At 39.9% G+C, this 12,309-nt stretch overlaps 1 protein-coding gene across 3 annotated transcripts in view; it reads left to right on the top strand.

Moving 5' to 3' along the window:
• The window catches only part of LOC133660203 (CUB and sushi domain-containing protein 3-like), a 616,484-nt gene that overhangs the window by 307,340 nt on the left and 296,835 nt on the right, over nucleotides 1–12,309 (top strand). For all 3 annotated transcript variants that reach the window (XM_062063483.1, XM_062063482.1, XM_062063484.1), the window contains exons 28-30: nucleotides 3,533–3,671; nucleotides 5,966–6,153; nucleotides 6,335–6,529. In XM_062063483.1, the coding sequence (XP_061919467.1) occupies nucleotides 3,533–3,671; nucleotides 5,966–6,153; nucleotides 6,335–6,529 (522 nt within the window). The remainder of the gene's footprint in view (nucleotides 1–3,532; nucleotides 3,672–5,965; nucleotides 6,154–6,334; nucleotides 6,530–12,309) is intronic.

The raw sequence follows: 12,309 nt of genomic DNA, 5'->3' as shown, positions 1-12,309 counted from the left end.
TAGAGTTGTACGGTATACCGGTATTAGTATAGTACCGCAATACTAATTAATAATTTTCGGTACGATACCGTCTCTGAAACGTAACGGTCCCGCGCCGAAGTCACGTCTTGACATTGCTGGTTTACGAGCAGATGAGCATGTTCGGCAGCACACAATCACGGAGTACGTACAAACAGACACAGTGTGTAGACAGAAAAGGGAGAACGGACGCATTTTGGTCTAAAAACTAAAGATAAAGGAGAAGTTATAACACTGAAACGCCCTCAGGAAGAGGTGCTTTAAGACATGGCTAGCTAGCTAGTGGCTAACGTCCATCCGCCGTCAGCAGTGTTTTAGCTACTTGTAAATTACTAATCCTCGCCTCCATGGCGACCAATAAAGTAAGTTTCTTACAAGTATCATCCCTGCAGGACGAGGAATAGCTAAATATGCTTCACTACACACCGTAGCACACCGGCATCAACATGTAAACAAACGCCATTGGTGGATCCACTGTAATGATATCAAGTATAGGCACGTATCTAGTCGATACTACTATGATTACGTCAATATTTTTTGGCATCACAACATCTTCTTTCGTTTTTTTTAAATGCATAATATGTTTATAAACTCAGGAAATATGTCCCTGGACACATGAGGAATTTGAATATGACCGATGTATGATCCTGTAACTACTTGGTATCGAATTGATACCCAAATTTTTGGTATAATCCAAAACTAATGTAAAGTGTCAAACAACAGAAGAATAAGTGATTATTACATTTTAACAGAAGTGTAGACAGAACATGTTAAAAGAGAAAGTAAGCAGATATTAACAGTAAATGAACAAATAGATTAATAATTAATTTTCTACCACTTGTCCTTAATAATGTTGACAAAATAATAGAATGATCAATGACACAATATGTTATTGCATACGTCAGCAGACTATTTAGGAGCTTTTGTTTGTTTACTTACTACTAAAAGACAAGTTGTCTTGTATGTTCACTATTTTATTGAAGGACTTAACTGCAATAATAAACATATGTTTAATGTACCCTAAGATTTTTTGTTAAAATAAAGCCAATACTGCAATTTTTTTGCGGTCCCCTTTATTTAGAAAAGTTACAAAATAATTTATTACCGGTACCAAAATTTTGGTATCGTTACAACACTATTTAGGACTTTATTCTGTCTACACATTGTCTTAGTAGCAGTGGCGTGCTCAAATTTTCTTTTCAGGGGTCGCCTACCCCAGGGGCAGTTGTCGCTACTAAAGTAGCCTACCGCCGCCAAGTATGGAGTGAATCTTCTTATAAGACAATTGTAGACATTAAACAATGCTTGCCGCTGCTGAGAATTGAACCCACGTCAAGTGGCATAAAAGGCACATACACAAACCGTTACGCTACCAGAGAACTAATTTAATGATGATCAAATTTAGCATATATAATGTTTTGGTAACACTTTAGTGTGGGGAACATATTCACCATTAATTAGTTTCTTATTAAAGTAAAAAAGACTTAATTTTGAGTTACTTGGACACTAGGGGAACATATAAGGGTTAGGGTTAGGGTAGGGGTGTGTGTGTGGGCCCAGCCTACAGGGTGTTGTGATGCGTCCAGTACAGTAGTTAGAGGGAAGGTTGCATGTCTAATTCCCACCTGCTTGCTAACCTCTCACTTACAGACACTGCCACTGGCTAGCCCTTGTGGTGAACGGAAAAGCAGCATTGTGCATCATTTTTCTCCTGCCAGTACACAGCCTCTCCTTCACCAAGACTCCTGTCAAGCCTCCACATGGTAACTAGGGCCCCGCGGCCCAAGGCAAACGTGGCAGGGGATCTCGGAGCTGCAGTGGTCCCCAGAGGCGTGATGCGCAGGCCCACTTTGTGGACACACCCTGGCATCACCCAACCACTGCCCCGCTGCCTTGTGGGTTAGTCTGGGAAGACAAAAGGCTAGGGGAGCACACCCTGAGAGAAAAGCAAGTGCTGGTAAGCGCACCATAGGCGGTCCTCCGACAGACCGGAGCTCCGGCAGCCTCCAGCAGCTGTGAGGAGGTGCCGGTCGTCCTGGGTTTCCCTTGCCACCGGATACAGCTCCCCACAGCAATGAAGTGACGTTGGAGTCTGCGCGTCTCCCTCGTCGAAAAATACCTCAACGGCGGAGTGAGCGGATGATGGTTAAATAGAAGCTCCACAACAGTCACAAAAGCGGAAGAAGGCTGCAGCAAAGATGGGCCCCCAATTGTCTTGGTATCCATGCCATTGAACCCTGGCCTTCTCTTTGCCAAGGACAGTGTGGTGGCTGTCTGTGCACCAGTCTCTCCACTTTAAAAGATTTCACGCACAGGTGTTCTGAAGGCAATCCCACCAACAGGAGGAAAATCATACTCGTTTCCAGTGATCGCCGCTGCCGACGAGGGGTAGGGTTACTAATAAGCAATAATTCTGAGGTTATTGATGGAAGACTCTTAGTTAATGACTTACTGGTTGTATAATAAGGCCATGCAGAATAAGGCATTAATAAGTACTTAATAATGACTAGCTAATAAACAACTAATTAATGGTGAATATGTGTTCCCCATACTAAAGTGTTATTAATGTTTTTTTTCAGTTGTGTGCGCTACTGCTCACAGAGCGGTAAACGGCTTGGATTAAGTTTGTCGTCAAATTTAATACAACGTGCGGTTATTCTTTTAGTCTATTGACATTTAAGAAAATCATTTTTATTCTTTATCCAGTTTCCAAACAGACAACTCTCAAAAGACCACATTTTGAAAAGAACCTCAGCACTTTGTGTTTCCGAATCTCCTCGTAAAATCTGAACTGTGTCCTGAAGCGATCTCGATGTATGGCCGGGCAGCGAGGCTTCACACGTGATCATTTCCGGCTCCTCCCCTACATGAAGCAAGCTTCGATGCGTGCTTCGCAGAAATGCCACCTTTGACACACGCCTAGAAGCCTCTGCAATTAAGCACACTATGACCACCCGCAGGGTTTGCGCGGGCCGGGCGCTTTCCGACTGCGTTCGTATCCTTCAAATTGTTTACTTCTGAGTGGGGTGGCACCAAACCCCTAAACATGCCAGTAATTAATAGGGCTGAGCAGCTAATTGGATTACAATGCAATTAGAAATAATTACACTATAGGTCCAAAGAAAGTTATGTTCTTGAGTCACTGCCAATTATGGTGGATGTTTCTCTTACTTGAGAATTAGACAGGCTTTGCTTTCTGATTGCACTTAACAGCTCATATACCGAGCCTCCACTTACTCTAAAGACGAAAGAAGGGTATTTATGAGCGAAAACCGAATGTGATTGTGAGCTGTGCTTAAAATAAAGAATACTTTGTTTATGTTGTCACTCAAGGTTGTTACAGAGTGAAGTACAGGGCTGTAGATTGTGATTATGACAGCAAGTGCTTTTTCTAGACATCACACTGTGAATGAAAGGAGCTAAGCAACAAGAATGACAGCTTTGAAAGTATGTTTGAAAAAGTATTTGAAAGTATGACTATCTGTCTTCATCTCCTTTCTTGCTTTGTCTGAAGCTCCATGTGGGGGGAATGTGACTGGATCTTCAGGATTCATCCTGTCACCCAACTACCCTCATCCCTACCCACACAGTAAAGACTGTGACTGGCTTATTGCCGTCCACTCGGACTATGTCATATCCTTGGCTTTTATCAGGTACAGTATGCTGCTACACTGCCTATTTGAATTAGTCACATAAACATCTTCATGAAAATATTGAGTTTCTAAAGGTCTGTACATAAAATGCAAAACTGAATAATTGTTTAGGAGTCATTACAGACTCTTAGGGCCTGACCGACTAAGATCCCAAATAACGAGTGTTAAACAGCATGTGCAAACTATAACCTTCCATGTATTATTAGTGGGCCTGCTATTGAGACTATGTTCACAATTAATAACAAGTGCATAAGTGGTGCAAACCGCCCTATTTAAATGAATATTTTGCATGTGCTAGGTGGCTGTCACCATGGAGACACTCATTTCCCTTTTTAGCATGCCAAAGTGTGCTCCGGGAGATGCTGGAACTAACTACAAATGTGCACTGGAATGATCCGGATGCAAAAATATGTATATGTACAGTATGTATGTATATATATATATATATATATATATATATATATATATATATATATATATATATATATATATATATTGTCGATACAAGCACGTCCCGTTCGGGGTTGCGATACAAGCACGTCCCGTTCGGGGTTGCTGGAGCCTATCTCAGCTACAATCGGGCGGAAGGCGGGGTACACCCTGGACAAGTTTCCACCTCATCGTAGGGCCAACACTGACCGACATACAACATTCACACTCACATTCACACAATACGGCCAATTTAGTGTTGCCAATCAACACGTGCATGTTTTTGGAGGTGGGAGGAAGCTGGAGTCACTTTTCACAAACATTTCAGAAGTGCTAAATATAGACGCAAAACAGCGGTTGCAATAGAGTTTCATGCGTGATAAATCTCTTCTGGCATGCTAAATTATTAAATTTGCCTTTTCTCCTACTACTACTTTGTGTGTTCTAATAATCAATATATATTATGCATATACATGAAGACAAACACGCTAAATTGATTGCAGTCTCTACTTTGCAATTTTAAAAGACACAATCATCTATGCAGTTTTGCATGTGCTATCAAGTTTGCACATGTTTTTGTACACGCAAATATCTAACAGATCAGGCCCTTAGTATTTAAAACTAATCGTCCTTTTTATCAGTACGTAATGGAAAATAAAAAGATAGAATTTGTATTGTGTTATTTGTTTTTTTGTATGTAGTTCAGTTATTCACACAAGACAGCTTTCTTTAAGCTTGTAGTGTTTCCTAACATGAAACCAAACGCAGTCAGTTCTCAGTGAACGCACCACAGCCCCAGTTGCACCTTAGAATTGCTTGTTCTCCGTGACGGAACCAGCTTGAACATCACTGAGCAAAGTTGCCTTTGTGTGTGCAGTCATGCACAAGTATTTGAGTCCAGGTGTGTTGGTAGATAAAGAACATACAGCATTTTTGGGGGGAGGAATGTCTCAAAAGCAGATTTTAATGCCGCTTTGCTGAAATGCTGTGAAATAAGATATTTTAGATGAATACTGTATGTGACAGAAAGTGGTGCGATATGAGTGCAACTCATTTTCTATGCCGAATGATACTCAGAAGTTTTACATTATTAATTACAATTTAGCCATGTAGCAGCAAGTCTGGCAGAGTGAGATGAGCCTGAGGGCAGTCCTACTCTTGGCTGTTGAGTATTATTTCATGAAGGGCTGAAAGCATTGGTACTTTTACTGTTTTCACACCCACACCTACTTCCCTCGTTCTCAGGGAGAGAGAAAAAAATCCATCATGTTTTATTTGTATTCAACTTTGTCTTTCCAAAATACACATCTTACAGAGAACAACAGTGCTTTGTGACCTGGGCTTCCCAAGTGAAAGGATGGAGTCATCATTTTAAACTAGAGTTGCCACAATTCAAATAAAATGCAATTATCTCTAAGCTATTTACAATCTCGTCATAAAGCATGCGCGTTCTTTCGGAAATAATGCAGTGCTCTCTACCTTATCGTGGCAAGTGATTTGATATACAAAGCTACAATATGAAATTATCTTTTCACACTGCATTGCCACTGCCATCTGGGAAGAAATTGTGCCACCACAGTGTCATAACAATTTAATCTCATCCCACCTCATGGTGGAGATATCTTTTTTTTGTATCCTATTGTCTGGAGATGCAAAATGAATTGCCTGACTTCACTTCTAGCACTATTGTCCATAATTTTATTTTTAAATCTAGAGCACATTTCAAATATCCTACACAATCTATGAACTATGTCTATGGAAGTTCTCATTAATTCAGGTCATGATTGATTGAATGCCTTGAGAATGTAGAAAATAGCTGTGGTTCAGACTGAAAATAACCTCAATTTTATCTGATTCTGTTGCAGCTTCAGTATCGAGCCCAACTATGATTTCTTGTATATTTATGATGGGCCGGACAGCAGCACTCATCTGATTGGCAGTTTCCAGGATAGTAAACTTCCTGAGAAGATTGAGAGCTCCTCCAACTTCATGTACTTGGCATTCCGTAGTGATGGCTCTGTGAGCTACACTGGCTTTCATTTGGAATACAAAGGTACTGTGAAGATGCGGGTTTCTATCTGCATGCTGCATTTAGCTCATGATGAACTAATCTTGATGTTGGCTTCTCCAACAATTTAGTTTAATTCAACTGTCTTTTGTGGAGTAGCAGCCTAAAACCTCTCTCTTGCACGGCAGTTGTTCGTTTTATGAATGTATTTTTCTTTGATTGGCAGCCAAACTGCGGGAGGCTTGTTTTGATCCAGGGAACGTGATGAATGGCACTAGAATGGGCACTGACTACAAGCTGGGATCTATGGTTACATTTAATTGTGAGGCTGGATACCTACTGCAAGGCTACTCTACTTTGACATGTGTAATGGGCAACAGCAAGAGACCAGAGTGGGACAGAAGCAAGCCAAGTTGTCAAGGTGAGTAAAACAAGTGATAGGTCGATACGTAAATAACTGGGATGCTGTGTAATAATTTGCAGTCGATCATCAAAGTTCCAAATAAAACAAAAAACAATGGCACCTATTTCCATACTGTAATAATTGTGTGGCTTGTGAATTAAAACCAAACACAGCTTCATTAGCTAAAATCCAAAAACATGTTGTATTCAAGAAAAAACAGCTTGAGTTCTCATGTGGTAATGCAAAAATATTCAAAGCTGACTGGTGTTGAGCCTGGTGGAATCCCATTGCAATCTAATGACTCATTTTATTATTCAGCTCCAGTTCTATCTTTTTGCCATTTTACAGAGCTTTGCATTATCACAGTGTCAAGGACAGAAGAAGTGAACTTTCAAGATAACCACCCGTACACTCTTTCAGTCACATTACACCTTTTTAATACTTTTCAATGTATTTAATCTGCCATGCCTGAATTACAATTCATCTCCTATTTCAACAGTAAAGAGGGAGTTCTAACTCTGGTTCCAGCAAGCTATTCATTACTTTTACAGTCACTGCACAGCCCTATGTGCTTTACAAAAGTATCCATCACCAACTCTCCATTTTTTAGTTTCACCTTGAAAACAAATTTGAACTGATGACTTTAAAGTCCAAAGGCTAAACATAATGAATTCAGCTTCTTGACGTGTCTGTGTGTGATTCAGCAGGTAACTCATGGTGATGCATCCCCTAAAAAACAAAACGTGTCACTATATGCAACAGTGAAGATTGCTCTAAAACTGCAAGAGAGCTCAGCTTCCCCTAAAATGTCCAAAAGAAAGTTGTCAAATAAGTACAGTGGATCCTCGATTTCTGAACTTAATTGGTTCTTGAACAGGGTTTGTAAATCGAAATGTTCGTAGAGTGAAGCACATTTCTCCATAAGAAACAATGTAAATATGAATAATGGTTTCCAGCCTTCACAAAAGTCCATACTTTTTTGAAGGTTTGTACACTAAGAACACAATATGTATATCAAACAAACATAACAAGGAGGTGATGGATCAATGTTCTCTTTATTAACAAGTCAAAACAACAACCACAACAAGCTGCTGTCCTCTGTATGCGCTGGTCTGCCAACACACGCACACAAACAGAAGCCACTTTGTTGCCCTCACAAACGATCAGAAATAACAAAAATCCTCAGTGAAGGAAGAGCTGACTAGAAAGGAGCACAGACAGAAGGAGGTGGTGGGGAGAAGGGGCTATAAGTGTGCCTTGAAAGAGGCACCACTGAACAAGAAGAGCTCTTCTCCGCTGTGAAATAAGTCTGCTTTGACATTTTTCCAGAAAAGTCCGGTCTCATCACAATTAAAACTTGCTGTGGTACAAAGCCTGTTTCGTCGATTCTTCCATACTTTTGAGCGCCATAATGTACTCTGCGCAAAGTCTTTTTTTAAACTCCACAGCGATTCCCTCCTTCTTTCCACGCTGGTGTGAGGTCTTTTTTAGGACTCAGTGAGTCAGGAAAATGGACAAAACTTGTCAAAAGGCCATACAAGACAGAGAAGGCTCACACGCCGAAGCACTGAGAAGTGACTCGTAGTGTCTTGGACAGCAAGTGACGTGGAGGGCGCCACCTCCCCAAAAATGTTCCGCACAGTTTTTTGCCTGCCGGTGGGACACAAAATTAATTAATTAATGAAGCGTTCATACACAGAGACATGGTGTGCGGCCAATATACTGGGTGTAAAAAAAAAAATTAGATGCTTGCGGCTTGAAGACAGGTACGCTCTATATCCCGGAAATTACGGTATGTAAAGTGGTCTTGGCATCGGCTGGCCTGGGCGCTGAGCTTCCGTGTGATGATTGGATTATTTGTCTGGGCTGAACCCCTTTTTGATTGACAGCAAAATGAGCGAATCCGCGATATTATAATATAAACCACTGCCAGGGCATTTAAGTGTCATTCCATTTCTCCGAGTTAATATGGATAATTATGCCATTCTAAGTGATGTTTTCTTTGTAAAAATCTAACATCTTTTATCTGTTACTAGAGACTGTGCTCGTGTTTAGAGGGTAGCTGAACATGAGCTTCCCCTATTTGAAAGACCAGCAGCAGCCACAAATGTGCAAATAATCATCAATTTATCATTTTGTTATTGATCATTATACTAAAAAACAGATGTTGTACAGTAAAATATGCATATACTCACAGCTTACCCATTTTGATAACAAATCATAATGTCTATATCAACCTTGATAATTCTGGTTTGCTCCAATTCTATTCTGTAGTCAGTCAAAGGATTGGAATGGAGAATAGAGGCAAAGTCTGCCTCCATTCTCCATTGCAAACATTCAGACTTAAGTATATTAGCTTTGTCCTTTTGTGCTGTTGCGATTCCATTATCGCCCATATCTGTCTGAGTGATTTGAACTATGGGCGTGGTGCCACATGCTTTATAAATGTACTCCATTTTAAATCTAAAAAAACCCATAGCCCTTTCATTTGCAGCTGTCTTTCTTATATATGTAATGATACTGCATGATAAGTCTATATCTTAATGATCCAATCCTTCTCGTGCTATCGTCAATGTCTCTTTGCCATTGAAATTGTATACACTTGATTCAGGTTTAATGTAATTGTTGCATTATGCATCGCTGTAATGTGCCAAATTTAAGGCATTTTTTATTACATTAAAAACTAGAGAATTTTTCTGTTTTCGTTAAATGCGTACATTTTGTGCCAGCATTTTATAATGTAATCTGACGTTATCACTACAGCCTTTCTATGACATCCCATGATGGTTGGTGGTCGTTGGTGCTGTAAAGCTCTTCCATGTGTATTACACCTTAGACCATACTTGCCAACCCAGACTCCCGGTATTCAGCGCCTCTCCCGATAACCTCCCGGCAGAAATTTTCTCCCGACAAACTCCCGGAATTCAGCCGGAGCTGGAGGCCACGCCCCCTCCAGCTCAATGCGGACCTGAGTGGGGACAGCCTGTTCTCACGTCCGCTTTCCCACAATATAAACAGCTTGCCTGCCCAATGACGTCATAACATCTACGGCTTTTAGAGAGTAGAGTGCACAACTGCGCACACAACAAGGAGACGAAGCAGAAGAACGAGGAAGTTACAGACATGGCGACGCCGTCGACGAGTAAGATGAAGAAATACGCTTGCAAGTTCCAAAACGAATGGAAACAAGAATTTCAGTTCATCCAAGACAGTTCGAAGGGGAAGGGGTATGTATGTTGCCAGTACATTTTGTAGAACAGACTTCTCCATTGAACACAGTGGCCGAAATGATATACTCATTCATGAACAGAGAGCGAAGCACATGGCGGCGGCAGCGCAGCACCGTTCACAGCCCAGTATTATGGGCCACCTCGCAAAATGGAGACCCGATGGTGTAACATATGCCGAGACAAAGATGGCTATGCTGATAGCTGGAAGCTTCTGGCTGCAAAGCATTGTACTTTCAAGTACAACAATGAGTAGATGAGTGTTGTGTGTGTATATGTGTAAATAAATGAACACTAAAATTCAAGTATTTCTTTTATTTATATATATAATAAAATAAATATATACACTACCGTTCAAAAGTTTGGGGTCACATTGAAATGTCCTTATTTTTGAAGGAAAAGCACTGTACTTTTCAATGAAGATAACTTTAAACTAGACTTAACTTTAAAGAAATACACTCTATACATTGCTAATGTGGTAAATGACTATTCTAGCTGCAAATGTCTGGTTTTTGGTGCAATATCTACATAGGTGTATAGAGGCCCATTTCCAGCAACTATCACTCCAGTGTTCTAATGGTACAATGTGTTTGCTCATTGGCTCAGAAGGCTAATTGATGATTAGAAAACCCTTTTGCAATCATGTTCACACATCTGAAAACAGTTTAGCTCGTTACAGAAGCTACAAAACTGACCTTCCTTTGAGCAGATTGAGTTTCTGGAGCATCACATTTTGGGGTCAATTAAACGCTCAAAATGGCCAGAAAAAGAGAACTTTCATCTGAAACTTGACAGTCTATTCTTGTTCTTAGAAATGAAGGCTATTCCACAAAATGGTTTGGGTGACCCCAAACTTTTGAACGGTAGTGTATATATATATATATATATATATATATATATATATATATATATATATATACACATATATATACTCCCCTCTTAACCACGCCCCCCCTCCCACCCCCCACCTCCCGGTATCGGAGGTCTCAAGTTTGGCAAGTATGCCTTAGACCAGGGGTGCTCACACTTTTTCTGCAGGCGAGCTACTTTTCAATTGATCAAGTTTTGGGGATCTACCTCATTCATATATATAATTTATATTTACTTTTTTATGAAATATATGTTTTTGTTAACAAGTTAAAGGTGTTTAATGATAATGCAAGCATGTTTAACACATATAGTTAATATTGTTAATACATTAAAGGTGTTTAATGATAATACAAGAATGTTTAATGCATATAATTAATATTGTTAACAAGTTAAAGGTGTTTAAAGATAATGCTAGCATGTTTAACACATATAGTTAATATTGTTAACAAGTTAAAGGTGTTTGATGATAATACAAGCATGTTTAACACATATAGTTAATATTGTTAACAAGTTAAAGGTGTTTAAAGATAATACAAGCATGTTTAACACATATAGTTAATATTGTTAACAAGTTAAAGGTGTTTAAAGATAATGCAGGCATGTTTAACACATATAGATTCCTTTCTTTCATGAAGACAAGAATGTAAGTTGGTGTATTACCTGATTCTGATGAATTGCATTGATAGGAATCAGATAGTAGTGCTGATAACGTCCACATTTTCAAATGGAGGAGAAAAAAAGTCCTCCTTTCTGTCTAATACCACATGAAAGTGGTTGATTTTTGGCATCTTATTTGTCCAGCTTCCGTACTCCTTTGTATACACTTTACAAGAAATACATTGGCGGCAAACTCCGTAGCTTGCTAGCTTGTGCACGCCAGCTTTCTGAGACTCTTATGTTGTTAGCGCAGGCAGCATTAAGCAGCGCTTTTATTGTGCAACTGTGCAGTCGGTCTTTGGAGTTTTGATGACAGGTACGGCGCCAGAGTTTGTTGAAATAAAAAGAGTTTCTCGCCTTCCTGTCGGTAATTTTTTCTTAATAATGAGCTGGCAGCAGTCATCTCAGAAGACCCTCGGGTGTTGTGAATGTCAATCAAGTGACGAAAGTGACGCCATAGTGAAGATTTATGATCGCTCATTTTTAGGACTATTTTTTTTTTATGTCTGGCTGGGGATCGACTGACACACCCTCCGCGATCGACCGGTAGATCGCGATCTACCGGTCGATCGCGATCGACGTAATGAGCACCCCTGCCTTAGACTCATGTCAGTGTTCCAAAGGTGGACGTCACAAACACTTAGCTGGATTGTCCTATTCTGGAAAAGTCCCTAAAAGTCGTCTCTTCAGAGTAGTAGACACTCTAAATGCAAACAGTGTCAACATACTTTTGCGGGTGAAAACCTTGCTGAGATATTTGATTTTGATGCCTGTACAACAATGATAGAGGTTTAAATAATCCTAAAGCAGGTTTTTAATTGTAGAATACCATTTCCAATACTTCAAACAGATGCAACTTAATCTGAACTATTTTACCAGCCTAAAACCTTTTTGCCTTTTTTTCATGTCTGTGGTCATTTTGACACAGAAAACCCAACATACCTGTAGAAGGACAGATAAAATACGAAACCAATTTCTAACAATGTTTGAAGAAGTATGGAACATGAACAATGGAATAATTCATTACAGTTTGCACAATGGCAC

Source organism: Entelurus aequoreus, linkage group LG11, assembly GCF_033978785.1.
Source record: "Entelurus aequoreus isolate RoL-2023_Sb linkage group LG11, RoL_Eaeq_v1.1, whole genome shotgun sequence".
In the NCBI taxonomy this organism is placed as follows: Eukaryota; Metazoa; Chordata; class Actinopteri; order Syngnathiformes; family Syngnathidae; genus Entelurus; species Entelurus aequoreus.
The sequence above is the reverse complement of the archived record's forward strand: the minus strand, read 5'-3'. Positions and strand labels throughout refer to the sequence as shown.